The 17500-nt window shown below is 44.5% G+C and overlaps 1 protein-coding gene across 1 annotated transcript in view; it reads right to left on the bottom strand.

Moving 5' to 3' along the window:
- si (sucrase-isomaltase (alpha-glucosidase)) overlaps positions 1–17500 on the bottom strand; it is a 106833-nt gene that overhangs the window by 23798 nt on the left and 65535 nt on the right. Inside the window, 11 exon segments of the mRNA XM_042296571.1 lie at positions 1688–1722; positions 1886–2019; positions 3851–3989; positions 7196–7286; positions 7398–7514; positions 7642–7704; positions 8761–8877; positions 8988–9116; positions 10026–10151; positions 10432–10544; positions 16860–16956. Of these exon segments, the coding sequence (XP_042152505.1) occupies positions 1688–1722; positions 1886–2019; positions 3851–3989; positions 7196–7286; positions 7398–7514; positions 7642–7704; positions 8761–8877; positions 8988–9116; positions 10026–10151; positions 10432–10544; positions 16860–16956 (1161 nt within the window).

The following is a 17500-nucleotide window of genomic DNA, read 5'->3' as shown; positions in this document are numbered from 1 at the left end:
AGACAGAGGGGGAAGACAGAGACAGAGGGGGACAGATGACAGAGACAGACGGGGCAGACAGAGCCAGAGGGGACCGAGAGAGAGAGAGACAGAAAGAGAGAGAGAGACAGAGGGGGAAGACAGAGACAGAGGGGGCAGACAGAGACAGAGGGGGCAGACAGAGACAGAGGGGGCAGACAGAGACAGAGGGGGCAGACAGAGACAGAGGGGGCAGACAGAGACAGAGGGGGAAGACAGAGACAGAGGGGGAAGACAAAGACAGAGGGGGCAGACAGAGACAGAGGGGACAGACAGAGACAGAGGGGGTAGACAGAGACAGAGGGGGAAGACAGAGACAGAGGAGGCAGATGGAGACAGAGATGGCAGACAGAGACAGAGGGGGAGGGGAAGACAGAGACAGAGGGGGCAGACAGAGACAGAGGGGGCAGACAGAGACAGAGGAGGCAGACGGAGACAGAGGGGGCAGACAGAGACAGAGGGGGCAGACAGAGACAGAGGGGGGGGAAGACAGAGACAGAGGGGGCAGACAGAGACAGAGGGGACGGAGAGAGAGAGAGACAGAAAGAGAGAGAGACAGAGGGGGCAGACAGAGACAGAGGGGGCAGACAGAGACAGAGGGGGCAGACAGAGACAGAGGGGGAAGACAGAGACAGAGGGGGAAGACAGAGACAGAGGAGGTAGACGGAGACAGAGGGTGACCGAGAGGGCAGAGAGAGAGACAGAAAGAGAGAGAGACAGAGGGGGAAGACAGAGACAGAGGGGGGGGAAGACAGAGACAGAGGGGACCAGAGAGAGAGAGACAGAAAGAGAGAGAGACAGAGGAGGAAGACAGAGACAGAGGGGACAGACAGAGACAGAGGGGGAAGACAGAGACAGAGGGGGAAGACAGAGACAGAGGGGGCAGACAGAGACAGAGGGGACCGAGAGAGAGAGAGACAGAAAGAGAGAGAGACAGAGGAGGAAGACAGAGACAGAGGGGGCAGACAGAGACAGAGGGGGAAGACAGAGACAGAGGGGGAAGACAAAGACAGAGGGGGCAGACAGAGACAGAGGGGGCAGACAGAGACAGAGGGGGAAGACAGAGACAGAAGACAAAGACAGAGGGGGCAGACAGAGACAGAGGGGGCAGACAGAGACAGAGGGGGCAGACAGAGACAGAGGGGGCAGACAGAGACAGAGGGGGCAGACAGAGACAGAGGGGGCAGACAGAGACAGAGGGGGAGACAAAGACAGAGGGGGAAGACAGAGACAGAGGGGGCAGACAGAGACAGAGGGGGCAGACAGAGACAGAGGGGGCAGACAGAGACAGAGGGGGCAGACAGAGACAGAGGGGGCAGACAGAGACAGAGGGGGAAGACAGAGACAGAGGGGGAAGACAGAGACAGAGGGGGAAGACAAAGACAGAGGGGGCAGACAGAGACAGAGGGGGCAGACAGAGACAGAGGGGGAAGACAGAGACAGAAGACAAAGACAGAGGGGGCAGACAGAGACAGAGGGGGCAGACAGAGACAGAGGGGGCAGACAGAGACAGAGGGGGCAGACAGAGACAGAGGGGGCAGACAGAGCTTTCATTACTTCAACAATATTTAAATAGTGAAAACAACTTAGAAGAATACGACAAACAAACCAGTTATGAAATCAACACCATTTCCCATGTAGAAAGGAGCCAGAGAGGAGAGTCACTTACATAAGAAAACCCAAACAGACTGAACTCCATCATTCCTGTTAAATAGAAAGACAGAACAGTCAATACACACACGCACACACACACACGCACACACACACACACACACACACACACACACACACACACACACACACACACACACACACACACACACACACACACACACACACACACACACACACACACACACACACACACCTATGATTGACTTGTAGAGTTGATCCCAGCTGGAGTTGTTGTCTCCCAGCCAGTGTCCAGCCCACTTCCCACTGGAGGGGTAGGTCGACCTGGTCACCACTATCCCTCGCTTGCCCGTCACACTCAGCAAGGCGCTGGAGAAAGGGGGAGGACAAGTCAGATATCTGCTCACAGTCTAGCTCAGGTCAACCTATTGTCTGTTTACACCCTGTTTTACTCATTTCATATGTATTTAATGTATTCTACTGTATTTAGTCAATGCCACTCCCACATCGCTCGTCCTAATATTTATATATTTCTTAATTCCGTTATTTTACTTTTAGATTTGTGTGTGTTGTTAATGAATTGTTAGAACCCACTAAACTGTTGGAACTAGGAACACAAGCATTTCACCACACCCGCAATAACATCTGCTAAATATGTGTATGTGACCAATAACATTTGATTTGATTTGAAAAGGCACTTAAGGCCATTGGTTGGAGCTGCTAATGTAGTTAGTTCAGTTCAGTAGTTCAGTTGCTGTAAATGGTTCACTATATAGGAGAATGACTATATACCTAGTTCACTATATAGGAGAATGACTATATACCTAGTTCACTATATAGGAGAATGACTATATACCTAGTTCACTATATAGGAGTATGACTATATACCTAGTTCACTATATAGGAGTATGACTATATACCTAGTTCACTATATAGGAGTATGACTATATACCTAGTTCACTATATAGGAGAATGACTATATACCTAGTTCACTATATAGGAGTATGGCTATATACCTAGTTCACTATATAGGAGTATGGCTATATACCTAGTTCACTATATAGGAGTATGACTATATACCTAGTTCACTATATAGGAGTGTGACTATATACCTAGTTCACTATATAGGAGTATGACTATATACCTAGTTCACTATATAGGAGAATGACTATATACCTAGTTCACTATATAGGAGTATGACTATATACCTAGTTCACTATATAGGAGTATGACTATATACCTAGTTCACTATATAGGAGTATGACTATATACCTAGTTCACTATATAGGAGTATGACTATATACCTAGTTCACTATATAGGAGTATGGCTATATACCTAGCTCACTATATAGGAGTATGACTATATACCTAGTTCACTATATAGGAGTATGACTATATACCTAGCTCACTATATAGGAGTATGACTATATACCTAGTTCACTATATAGGAGTATGACTATATACCTAGCTCACTATATAGGAGTATGACTATATACCTAGTTCACTATATAGGAGTATGACTATATACCTAGTTCACTATATAGGAGTATGACTATATACCTAGTTCACTATATAGGAGTATGACTATATACCTAGTTCACTATATAGGAGTATGGCTATATACCTAGCTCACTATATAGGAGTATGGCTATATACCTAGTTCACTATATAGGAGTATGACTATATACCTAGTTCACTATATAGGAGTATGAGTGACATAAAGAGTGACTAGATACGGGGTGACTAGATAAAGAGTGACTAGATACAGGGTGACTAGATACAGAGTGACTAGATACAGAGTGACTAGATACAGAGTGACTAGATACAGAGTGACTAGATACAGAGTGACTAGATACAGGGTGACTAGATACAGAGTGACTAGATACAGGGTGACTAGATACAGAGTGACTAGATACAGGGTGACTAGATACAGAGTGACTAGATACAGGGTGACTAGATAAAGGGTGAATAGATACAGTGTGACTAGATACAGAGTGACTAGATACAGGGTGACTAGATACAGAGTGACTAGATACAGAGTGACTAGATACAGAGTGACTAGATACAGAGTGACTAGATACAGGGTGACTAGATACAGGGTGACTAGATACAGAGTGACTAGATACAGGGTGACTAGATACAGAGTGACTGATGCTGAAAATGTTGCATTGGTCACTAAAAAGGATGCGTCCATACTCACTCGTATGTGGGTTTGGTGTGAGACCATCCATACAGGTTGTGTACGTCATAGTGTTTGACCGGGGTACCATCACTGAGGTGCTGTTGGCTGTTCATGCACAGAGTCTTATGGTTGAGACCACGGTGGCTGGATTCCAGGGCTGGAGAGACACACACACAACATACTTACTGTCCTGAACATAGCAAGGAGAAAGTCGGGTTTAGGTGGTTGTGACTAGGGCTGTGGCGTTCACGACATCTTGTCAGCTGCCGGCCTCACGGTAATTGACCGTTAATTAACGTAAACCCATTTAGCATTTCCTGGCTTCCACACACAGCCTACAAGCCACTGATGCAGACCTTTGGAACATCTACATTTTAAAAAGTCTAATAAATCCATGTAATATAGCCTAAACCATCCCAGTGAATCAATGATCTATATTAGAGAGGTCTAAAGAAGTATCATATGAAGAAAATGTAGTCTATTTCAGAAGAGCATAATAACATACTCTGAGTTGTCCTTATGTTAGGTCCTGATCTGGCTATGCCATATGGCTGTGGGATACACTAGTTCATTTAGCAGACAAGATTTTCTTAGTATTCAGTGGCATTATTTTATATTATTTCATGGTATGAGGAATACAATTGAACAAAGCTGAATAAAATAGAAAGGATATTTTCTCCAAAGGATTTAAGGGAGTGTTGCCCATGTGGCTATTCTGTGTTGAGCAGTTAACAAAGAAACAGGTCCTCCTATACGCTTCATTTAGAGCTATTAATGCAACTTTAATTGTGATACAAACTATATGTTTTCAGTTTCAATACGTTTCTAAGGCTGCAGGTTTCAATACAAAAAGGTCGCATGAAAGACATAAGCTCTGCTTTGTTGTTTTTGGCAGGCTGTACACACTTCATCAGTCTCTTATTCACAATTTGACAAGGACTTGATAATGCCTCGAATTTGTGTGGCCGTTATGCCCCCTAATAAAATACATGTCTTTGTGTGGCCGTTATGCCCCCTAATAAAATACATGTCTTTGTGTGGCCGTTATGCCCCCTAATAAAATACATGTCTTTGTGTGGCCGTTATGCCCCCTAATAAAATACATGTCTTTGTGTGGCCGTTATGCCCCCTAATAAAATACATGTCTTTGTGTGGCCGTTATGCCCCCTAATAAAATACATGGCTTTTGCGGCCAGTGGCCGTTGTGCCCTCGGGCTGAATATAATAATTATAATTCCCCTTATTTCGGCTACCTGCTTCAAAACACCGCTCACTCACATGGCTCTCTCAGATAGCTAAATTCTTATTAGCCAATGCCTGTCACGTGATTGGGTCTTTATCACAGGCTACAAGTGAAGAAAGACACATTGGGCTCCTGATCCAATTCCGAGGTGCATATTGAAGATATTGCAAGTACTGTCCACATTTAAGTCAACCAAAAAAGCCTAAAGAACAACAAGAGAACTAGCCTGTGTCAATCTACTATCCCCCATAGTACAAAAGTTGACCTATTCTATTCTGTGCGAGAAATAAATATTCCAAAAATAGTCTGGGACAGTTGTGGGATGCGATAGATCCCAAATGAATACAACCACTAGCATCAAAAAATGATTTCTTACACAATGAGGCTGACACAGCAGATCAGAATGTTGAGAGTAGAATGTTGATCAAATGTTAGGCTATTTCTTCACATTATAAGCGCAGCAATGCACACATGGCAGTAGTGTGAATGATCCAAAAACAATTAATGGGAAAACACCATTTTCGAAAGTGATCACAAAACTAATTATGTATGTAATTCATTTATTATAAAGGTGCGTTTTTATGGTGAAAATGTACTTCCCCAAACTTGAAAATCACTGCCTGCTTATGTATGCCAGTTAGGCTCTACACCTGTTGTAAAGCAGACTGAAGTTATGTGGCCACTTTAATTGTGATACAAACCTTATTAAAACATATAGGCCTACGGGCTAGTGTAACGATTGTCATAATGGGTAGACCAAGGCGCAGCGTGATTTGGGTTCATCATATTTATATTAAATGTGAACCAGCAACAAAACAATAAAGAGAAACAAACAAATGAACGTACAGCCTTGTAGGGCTCAAAAGCAACAATACAAAAACAAGATCCCACAAACAGGTGGTAAAAAGGCTACCTAAATATGATCCTCAATCAGAGACAACGATATGCAGCTGCCTCTGATTGGGAATCATACCAGGCCAACATCGAAATACAAAAACTAGACTACACATAGAAATAATAAACTAGAACACCTACCAGTCACGCCCTGACCTTCTCCACCATAGAAAATAAAGGCTTTCTATGGTCAGGACGTGACAGCTAGGTTAAATGAGGTGTGCGACTATGATTTTAAAAAGTCGCAAAAAAAAGGCGTGCTCTGTTTCGTGCCTTACTGGAACAAGCATAATTCACAAGTGATAATACATCATTCACAAATGATAGGCTAATATTGTCACCCATCAGACAATACTGGATTTACATATACTAAATAATATATATGTCAACTTTGTTTTGATTTGGAATGGACAAGTATCATCCTGTCTCCAAACAGTAATCTGTGCATTTAAATAGCAACCGCAGGATGCTTTTCCCATGGTTAATGTTCATGCCAGCCAGGTAGGCTGTACTCCTGTTGTAGCCCATAGAAATTTTGCGCAACATGAGCTCTCATGGTTGATTCGATTTTCAATTACGTTTGCAATGACGTCAGAGTGATTAGAGGGACAATATAGTGCTGAGTACCAGGCAGTTAGCACGTTTGCTAGGCTACTAATGGGGTGGCAGGGTAGCCTAGTGGTTAGAGCGTTGGACTAGTAACCGGAAGGCTGCAAGTTCAAACCCCCGAGCTGACAAGGTACACATCTGTCGTTCTGCCCCTGAACAGGCAGTTAACCCACTGTTCCTAGGCAGTAATAGAAAATACGAATTTGTTCTTAACTGACTTTAAATAAAGGTAAAAAATAAAAAATGACTAGCAGCACTATCAGAGCTTGGAGAAGCCTAAATACTGTGACTAAACAATCTTGGGGAATTTGACTGCTGTCATGACTCGTGACTGTTACTGTGGCGATAATATGGTCACCTCAACAGCCCTAGTTATGACCCAACTCAGTGGCATTGTGGTTAGTGTCCACCCTGAGATTGGAAGGTTGGGAGTTTGATCCCTATAGCCTAGTCATACCAAGGACTGGGAAAATAGACATGATGCTTAGCACTAAGCATTAGGAGATTGGGGGTAAAACCCTGTGATAGACTAGTGTCCTCACCATACTTGTACATTAAGCTAACTGTAAGTATATTGATACAGGTGTGTGTCTTGATACAGGTGTGAGTGTTCTTACGTGGCATGTATGGGGGGTTGTCGTAGACAGAGGGACCCAGACACTTCTCTCCAACTGTTCCATGGACAAAGCTGGATGGTTCGTTCATGTCCTAAACACACAATCACACTCAAGGTAAAGCACAGAGTGTGTGTGTGTGTGTGTGTGTGTGTGTGTGTGCGTGTGTTTGTGCGTGCGTGCTCAGTGGTATGATATCACTCACGATCCAGAGTCCATCAAATTTCATGATTTTATTGTAGAAATCTGAAATCTCCCTATGCCACCACGTTGCTGTACGATTCATGAAGAAGTCTGGGAATGCCGCATAGGACCTATAGATCTGGGAGTGGCCAGAGAACACATGACCAAAAAAACATTAAGACATGTCAGTAATTGGCCTGTAAAACAGGAAGTGTGTCAGGCTCTGTGATTGGACAGTTGATGTGTTAACAGGAAGTGAGACATACCTCTACTTGCGTGTCCCAGTCTACAGACTCATTGACTACAACACCAGGGAAGTCAGGCCATACCTACAACAGATAGAAAAGACAACTTTAGTAGTTGAATAGAGTCAATTAGTAGAGTTGAGTAGAGTTAAATAGTATAGTTGAATATAGATAATTAGTACAGTTGAATAGAGTCAATTAGTAGAGTTGAATACAGTCAATTAGTAGAGTTGAATAGAGTCAATTTAGTAGAGTTGAATAGAGTCAATTAGTAGAGTTGAATAGAGTCAATTGGTAGAGTTGAATAGAGAGAATGTGAAGTTTGATAGAGACAATTATTAGAGTTGAATAGAGAGAATGTGAAGTTTGATAGAGATAATTAGTAGAGTTGAATAGAGAGAAAGTGAAGTTTGATAGAGATAATTAGCATTAATTAATAATAGAGAATAGAAAGCCGGATGAGCACAACAGCGTAATGAATGTGATGTCAGACTCAGACCTCCATCTAACTACTTCCTCTCTGTCTCACTTATTCTTTCTTCTTTATTTTATTCCATTTCGAACTGGTAGTTAAAAAACTTGAATATTTATTGTTGTCCGTCAGTTTAATCGTCAACTCAACCCACCCCCCCTCTCTCTTTATGCCACCCTCCCTCCCCCACTCTCTCTTTATGCCACCCTCCCTCCCCCACTCTCTCTTTATGCCACCCTCCCTCCCCCTCTCTCTTTATGCCACCCTCCCTCCCCCCCCTCTCTCTTTATGCCACCCTCCCTCCCCCCCCTCTCTCTTTATGCCACCCTCCCTCCCCCTCTCTCTCTTTATGCCACCCTCCCTCCCCCTCTCTCTCTTTATGCCACCCTCCCTCCCCCTCTCTCTCTTTTATGCCACCCTCCCTCCCCCTCTCTCTCTTTATGCCACCCTCCCTCCCCCTCTCTCTTTATGCCACCCTCCCTCCCCCTCTCTCTTTATGCCACCCTCCCTCCCCCTCTCTCTCTTTATGCCACCCTCCCTCCCCCTCTCTCTTTATGCCACCCTCCCTCCCCCTCTCTCTTTATGCCACCCTCCCTCCCCCTCTCTCTTTTTGCCACCCTCCCTCCCCCTCTCTCTTTATGCCACCCTCCCTCTCCATCTCTCCTTACCTTCCCCCAGACGATGTCATTGCTGAGGTCCTTGGGCCATTTGATGAATACGTCTTCTTCTACACCACGGTCAAAGGCAGTGTAGGGCGTTGTCTCGTTGGCAGCGATGGCAGGGTCCTGCACGCATACACAAACACGCATTCAAAAAAACATTGTCAGAAAATACATCAGGCCCTTATTACTGTTTTAAATGTGATCGTTAATATGTTTCGTATTCCATAATGTACCAGTATGAAGATGAATCTCATGCCCTCTCCTCTCATGTGGTCCACCAGGGCTGGTAGACCCTGGAACTGGCTATCCAGAACAAAGTCCAGCTGGCGCTCCATGTAGTCTATGTCTGCATACTGCACATCCTACAGGAGGTCGAGGGTATGGGTTAGTCTATGTTCTGCATACTGCACATCCTACAGGAGGTCGAGGGTATGGGTTAGTCTATGTTCTGCATACTGCACATCCTACAGGAGGTCAAGGGTATGGGTTAGTCTACATCTGCATACTGCACATCCTACAGGAGGTCGAGGGTATGGGTTAGTCTACGTCTGCATACTGCACATCCTACAGGAGGTCGAGGGTATGGGTTAGTCTATGTTCTGCATACTGCACATCCTACAGGAGGTCGAGGGTATGGGTTAGTCTATGTTCTGCATACTGCACATCCTACAGGAGGTCGAGGGTATGGGTCAGTCTATGTTCTGCATACTGCACATCCTACAGGAGGTCGAGGGTATGGGTCAGTCTATGTTCTGCATACTGCACATCCTACAGGAGGTCGAGGGTATGGGTCAGTCTATGTTCTGCATACTGCACATCCTACAGGAGGTCGAGGGTATGGGTCAGTCTATGTTCTGCATACTGCACATCCTACAGGAGGTCGAGGGTATGGGTCAGTCTATGTTCTGCATACTGCACATCCTACAGGAGGTCGAGGGTATGGGTCAGTCTATGTTCTGCATACTGCACATCCTACAGGAGGTCGAGGGTATGGGTCAGTCTATGTTCTGCATACTGCACATCCTACAGGAGGTCGAGGGTATGGGTTAGGGGCCTGGGAAATGACTGTTGCTGACAAGGGCGCTGGAGATGAGGATGCTTAAACAGAAAGAAGATGGTTTAATATAGGTAGAAAGTATTGTAGGGTGTAAAGTAAGGGTACTTGAGTTTAATGTACGTAGAGTAACAAAAAGCTATTAATGATAACAAATGGTGTTCTAGGGTGATGAGTAAGGGCACTTGTTTGAAGAGTATAATTTAACGGTGCTTACGTAGGGTATTCCTGCTGCTCTCATTTCTCTGTAGAGGTCTGCTATCTCTGTGTCATTGGCGTATCCATAGCGACAGAGCTGGAACCCAAGGGACCAATAGGCAGGGAGCACGGGACGTCCAATCAGCTGAAGGGAATGAACAAGGAATTGAAACCAGTTATGAAAGTTTACTTTTGGCTGAGATATGTCTTAAACAAGTTGTTGATTATGTGCTTTATCGTGCACTGTCTGAAGTTGCATGTGTGTGTGTGTGTGTGTGTGTGTGTGTGTGTGTGTGTGTGTTTGTGTGTTTAGATTGGCTAGATGAGGGAGCAATGAAGCGTAAAAGTCGCAGCTGCTGTAGTCCATCAGGAGGTGCACAGAGCCAGACAAAACACAACACACACACACAGAGAGAGAGACTTACGGCAGTATACTCCTCCACCACCAGTTCTGGAGTGGGTCCCATCACAATGTAGAAGTCCAGGATGCCCCCCAGGGTACGATAGGTCAGGGCAGGGGTCGGCTGGAAGGTCACATCTAGTGTCAAAGGTTAAAGGTCAGTGAATGTAAATATTTATATATATTCCTCTAAGGTCAACAAAGGACCATTTTTCAATTTATATTACATGATGCCAGTATGTCCTTGAAATGAAACAAAACAAAGGAGACACACTGTACGTAGAAAGGGTATGTTTGAGCTGGAGTTAGAAAAGGGTGCTTGAGTAAGATGGCGCCGGAGAGGAAGGCAGATGTTTTACGTGTACCCAACCTAGTGTGCTTTTTTTGTTCGTTTATTTGTGTTGATTGTAACTTGTTTTTTTACTTATTTTGTACATAATGTTGCTACTACCGTCTCTTATGACCGAGAATAACTTCTGGACATCAGGACCGCGATTACTCACTACGGACTGGCAGAATATGTTTTTTCCTTTCTCGACTCTGATGAGCCCGATGCGAAGGATATACTGCTTTCTCGGGAACAGGCCCAAATCCCTGTCATTTGCGTGAAGAGGAGGCGGAGAAACAGGGGCCAAAGGGCGGGGCTGCCTTCTGAGAATTTGCAGGCTATCGAATAAACCCCCACTGCCTTCCATTCTGCTAGCAAACGCGCAATCTTTGGAGAATAAAATTGACACGCTACTCGTAAGATTAAACTACCAGCAGGACATTAAAAACTGTAACATCTTATGCTTCACGGAGTCGTGGCTGAACGACGACACTATCAACATACAGCTGGCTGGTTACACGTTATACCGGCAGGATAGAACAGCGGCGTCTGGTAAGACAAGGGGTGGCGGACTGTGTATTTTTGTAAATAACAGCTGGTGCACGATATCTAAGGAAGGTAGACTATCTCATGGTAAGCTGTAGACCACACAATCTACCTAGAGAGTTTTCATCTGTATTTTTCGTAGCTGTTTACAAACCACCACAGTCAGAGGCTGGTACTAAGACAGCATTGAATGAGCTGTATTCCGCCATAAGCGAACAAGAAAATGCTCACCCAGAGGTGGCGCTCCTAGTAGCCGGGGACTTTAATGCAGGGACACTTAATTCCATTTTACCAAATTTCTATCAGCATGTTAAATGAGCAACCAGAGGAAAAATATCTCTGGACCACCTATACTCCGCACACAGAGACCCATACAAAGCTCTCCCTCGCCCTCAATTTGGCAAATCTGACCATAATTATATCCTCCTGATTCCTGATTACAAGCAAAAATTTAAGCAGGAAGCACCCGTGACGAGATCAAGAAAAAAGTGGTCAGATGAAGCAGATCCTAAGCTACAGGACTGTTTTGCTATCACAGACTGGAATATGTTTCGGGGATTCCTCCGATGACATTGAGGAGTACACCACAGCAGTCATTGGCTTCATCAATAAGTGCATCGATGATGTCGTCCCCACAGTGACCGTACGTACATACCCCAATCAGAAGCCATGGATTACAGGCAGCATCCTCACTGAGCTAAAGGCTAGAGCTGATGGATTCAAGGAGCGGGACTCTAACCCGGAAGGAAGCATATAAGAAATCCCGCTATGCCCTCCAAAGAACCATCAAACAGGCAAATAACACTGAAACATTACAGACTACAAAGGGAAGCACAGCCGAGAGCTGCCCGGTGACACAAGCCTACCAGACAAGCTAAACTACTTCTATGCTTGCTTCGAGGCAAATAACACTGAAACATGCATGAGTGCACCAGCTGTTCTGGAAGACTGTGTGATCATGCTCTCCGAACCTCTCCCTGACCGAGTCTGTAATGCCAACATGTTTTAAGCAGACCACCATAGTGCCTGTGCCCAAGAACACTATGGTAACCTGCCAAAATGACTACTGACCCGTAGCACTCACGTCTGTAGCCATGAAGTGCTTTGAAAGGCTGTTCAAGGCTCACATCAGCACCATTATCCCAGAAACCCTGGACCCACTCCAATTTGCATACCGCCCCAATAGATCCACAGATGATGCAATCTCTATTGCACTCCACACTATCCTTTCCCACCTGGACAAAAGGAACACCTATGTGAGAATGCTATTCATTAACTACAGCTCAGCGTTCAACACCATAGTACCCTCAAAGCTAAGGACCCTGGAACTAAACACCTCCCTCTGCAACTGGATCCTGGACTTCCTGAAGGGCCGCCCCCAGCCACGCTGATCCTCAACACAGGGGCCCCTCATGGTTGCGTGCTCAGTCCCCTCCTGTACTCCCTGTTCACTCATGACTGCACGACCAGGCAGACTCCAACACCATCATTAAATTTGCAGCTGACACAACAGTAGTAGGCCTGTTGTTTCCGGTTGCTGAATGATTATTTCCCTTCTGTAGCAAACTGGCTCAAATTAAGATACTACATCTGTAGAAAGAGGGTGTTTTGAGCTGTAGTTAGGTGCTATCCAGAACTTAAAAGGGTTCTTCAGCAGTCTCCATAGGATAACTCTTTGAAGGACCATTTTGGTTCCAGGTAGAACCCTCTGTGGAAAGGAATCTACATGGAACCCAAAAGGGTTCTACCTGGAACCAAACAAGATTGTAGTAGAACCAAAAAGGGTTCTCCTATGAGAGTGGTCACCAATCTTTTCTGAGTCAAAATCAGCTGAGATCAGAATTCTTTTTAAACATAACCTATTAAAAACAGTACCGTAGTACCAGTACAATATCACCGCATATTGGCTTTGCTTGAATTGCCCTGCCAATGCATTGTTGTTTGGAATATTTTTTTAAATTATACTAAAACATTTGAGATAAGACTATATGTTCTAACAGGTAGTTGTATTACTTGTGGGACACAGCTGAGTGAGTGTACATTAAAAATAATTATCCTTTTCTTTTTATTTTGGCTGATTTCCTGCATCTGATGGTCTGTCTCAACCACTGAACATCCCTCCTCTCTCCTTATCCACCACTGACACTGACCAAATTCATGTTGTTACTCCTATGAACAGAGAGAGAGAGAGAGAAAGAGAGAGGGAGAGAAGGGGAAATGAGTGGGTGTGTTAGAGGGAGGCAGAGACTGCTAATGCTCCGAAAGATCTGAAGTCACATTCCAATGCCAATACAGAGATAACAACTAAGAGAGAGAGATGGATGGGGGGTGGGGTGTTCTGTGACACTAAATGTCTCTCTCTCTCTCTCTCTCTCTCTCTCTCTCTCTCTCTCTCTCTCTCTCTCTCTCTCTCTCTCTCTCTCTCTCTCTCTCTCTCTCTCTCTCTCTCTCTCTCTCTCTCTCTCTCTCTCTCTCTCTCTCTCTCTCTCTCTCTCTCTCTCTCTCTCTCTCTCTCTCTCTCTCTCTCTCTCTCTCTCTCTCTCTCTCTCTCTCTCTCTCTCTCTCTCTCTCTCTCTCTCTCTCTCTCTCTCTCTCTCTCTCTCTCTCTCTCTCTCTCTCTCTCTCTCTCTCTCTCTCTCTCTCTCTCTCTCTCTCTCTCTCTCTCTCTCTCTCTCTCTCTCTCTCTCTCTCTCTCTCTCTCTCTCTCTCTCTCTCTGCTCTAAGTCATAGCAGGGCTTTCAGTGCATACGGGTTTGGTATCAACCATACCAAGAACACTCATAATCTGGTACACTATGATTACTGTTGTATCAGCATCCAGTGTGATACCTAGGGACTACAATAATTAACAAAATGGTGCAGATAGACATGGCAGCTCTGTTTGTAGCTTCTAAGCAATTTTGCAGTATTTTTCATCGTTGTTGTTGTGTTATCTATCACATTATTAGCCCAGAACGTTTTTTTTTGCATAATTAAATACAGCCAGATGGAACTTGTTCAATCGACCTAGAATACATCACAATAAAATGCCGTCCGCATTACCTCCCGCAAGAATTATCTTCGGTCATCGTCACAGCTGTGTATATTCCCCCTCAAGCCGATACCACGACAAGGAACTACACTGGACCTTGTGCAAACTGTAATCATCCTGTAAACCTCATATATCCTGAAGTTGAATGTATTGTAGCTGGAGACTTGAACAAAGCCAATCCGAGGAAAACACTACGGAAGAGGAAAAAACTATGAGGAACTGTGTGTAGATTGATGTATAATAAAACTATTTAATCAATTTAGTATAAAGCTGTAACGTAACATAATGTGGCAAAAGTGAAGGGGTCTGAATATTTTCTAAATGCACTGTATGTATACTCTGGATTCTGACATTGCTCGTCCTAAAATGTCTATATTTCTTAATTCCATTATTTTACTGTTAGATTTGTTTGTTTTCTTGTGTATTGTTAGTTATTACTGCACTGTTGGATCTAGGAACACAAGCATTTTGAGAAACACCCGCAATAACATCTGCTTAATACAGTGAGGAGAACAAGTATTTGATACACTGCCGATTTTGCTTTTGCAGGTTTTCCTACTTACAAAGCATGTAGAGGTCTGTCATTTTTATCATAGGTACACTTCAACTGTGAGAGATGGAATCTAAAACAAAAATATCCAGAAAATCACATTGTGTGATTTTAAAGTAATTAATTTGCATTTTATTGCATGACATAAGTATTTGATCACCTACCAACCAGTAAGAATTCCGTCTCTCACAGACCTGTTAGTTTTTCTTTAAAAATCCCTCCTGTTCTCCACTCATTACCAGTATTAACTGCACCTGTTTGAACTCGTTACCTGTATAAAAGACACCTGTCCACACGCTCAATAAAACAGACTCCAACCTCTCCACAATGGCCAAGACTAGAGACCTGTGTTAGGACATCAGGGATACAATTGTAGACCTGCACAAGGCTGGGATGCGCTACAGGACAATAGGCAAGCAGCTTGGTGAGAAGGCAACAACTGTTGGCGCAATTATTAGAAAATGGAAGAAGTTCAAAATGACGGTCAATCACCCTCGGTCTGGGGCTCCATGCAAGATCTCACCTCGTGGGGCATCAATGATCATGAGGAAGGTGAGGGATCAGCCCAGAACTACACGGCAGGACCTGGTCAATGACCTGAAGAGAGCTGGGACCACAGTCTCAAAGAAAACCATTAAAACACTATGCCGTCATGGATTAAAGTCCTGCAGCGCACGCAAGGTCCCCCTGCTCAAGCCAGCACATGTCCAGGCCCATCTAAAGTTTGCCATTGACCATCTGGATGATCCAGAGGAGGAATGGGAGAAGGTCATGTGGTCTGATGAGACCAAAATAGAGCTTTTTGGACTAAACTCCACTCGCCGTGTTTGGAGGAGGAAGAAGGATGAGTACAACCCTAAGAACACCATCCCAACTGTGAAGAATGGAGGTGGAAACATCATTCTTTGGGGATGATCTTCTGCAAAGGGTCAGGACGACTGCACCGTATTGGGGGGAGGATGGATCAGGCCATGTATCGCGAGATCTTGGCCAACAACCTCCTTCCCTCAGTAAGAGCATTGAAGATGGGTCGTGGCTGGGTCTTCCAGCATGACAACGACCCGAAACACACAGCCAGGGCAACTAAGGAGTGGCTCCGTAAGAAGCATCTCAAGGTCCTGGAGTGGCCTAGCCAGTCTCCAGACCTGAACCCAATAGAAAATCTTTGGAGGGAGTTGAAAGTCCGTATTGCCCAGCGACAGCCCCGAAACCTGAAGGATCTGGAGAAGGTCTGTATGGAGGAGTGGGTCTGCTGCAGTGTGTGCAAACCTGGTCAAGAACTACAGGAAACCTATGATCTCTGTAATTGCAAACAAAGGTTTCTGTACCAAATATTTAGTTCTGCTTTTCTGATGCATCAAATACTTATGTCATGCAATAAAATGCAAATTAATTACTTTAAAATCATACAATGTGATTTTCTGGATTTTTGTTTTAGATTCCGTCTCTCACGGCTGAAGTGTACCTATGATTAAAAAAATACAGACCTCTACATGCTTTAAGTAGGAAAATCTGCAAAATCGGCAGTGTATCAAATACTTGTTCTCCCCACTGTATGTGTTTATGTGACCGATAACATCTGCTAAATATGTTCATGCGACCAATACATTTTTATTTAATTTGAGTACCATTACATTTAACATTTACATTTCAGTCATTTCGCAGACAGTCTTAGCCGAAGGACTGAAATTGTCCTATATCCTATCGGAACACCTGCAGCTGAAATGACACCAGTGTTGTTTCATGCCTGGATACAGAAGGTTCTTCAGCAAAGTTCTTTATTCAGTCTGGTCCAGAAGGAGAGAAGCATGTGACTCTTTTCAGTGTGTGCTATGCAGAATTGTCTCGAATGATGTAAGTTATATACTGTACATTCTGTCAGAAGGACATATGCTAAAAAGTCCTCACAAATTCACATAAATATACATAGATGAATATGACTGTGTGCATATGGCCAGGCACATAAAGTGTGTGTGTGAATGTGTGCGTTGTCCTCACCCATAGCGTTGCTGTTCAGCAGTAGTACCCCATGAGCATCGGCGGTCGTCTCTAGACCCATATAAAAGGGATGCACACCATAGCCATTCAACTTATACTGTACCGGGAGAGAAAGAGAGAGAGAGACAGAGATAAAAAATGATGCATTAGATCCCAGAGAGTCCCAGAGTTAATTTGAGTGGAGGCACAGATAGAGACTGGATACTGAGTTCCCTCTGTGGAGGCACAGATAGAGACTGGATACTGAGTTCCCTCTGTGGAGGCACAGATAGAGACTGGATACTGAATTCCCTCTGTGGAGGCACAGATAGAGACTGGATACTGAGTTCCCTCTGTGGAGGCACAGATAGAGACTGGATACTGAGTTCCCTCTGTGGAGGCACAGATAGAGACTGGATACTGAGTTCCCTCTGTGGAGGCACAGATAGAGACTCGATACTGAGTTCCCTCTGTGGAGGCAGAGAGAGAGACTGGATACTGGGTTCCCTCTGTGGAGGCAGAGAGAGAGACTGGATACTGAGTTCCCTCTGTGGAGGCAGAGAGAGACTGGATACTGAGTTCTCTCTGTGGAGGCAGAGATAGAGACTGGATACTGAGTTCCCTCTGTGGAAGCAGAGATAGAGACTGGATACTGAGTTCCC

The sequence above is a fragment of the Oncorhynchus tshawytscha genome, linkage group LG14, assembly GCF_018296145.1.
Source record: "Oncorhynchus tshawytscha isolate Ot180627B linkage group LG14, Otsh_v2.0, whole genome shotgun sequence".
NCBI classification, from domain to species: domain Eukaryota; kingdom Metazoa; phylum Chordata; class Actinopteri; order Salmoniformes; family Salmonidae; genus Oncorhynchus; species Oncorhynchus tshawytscha.
This window is presented reverse-complemented; position numbering and strand designations above follow the sequence as displayed.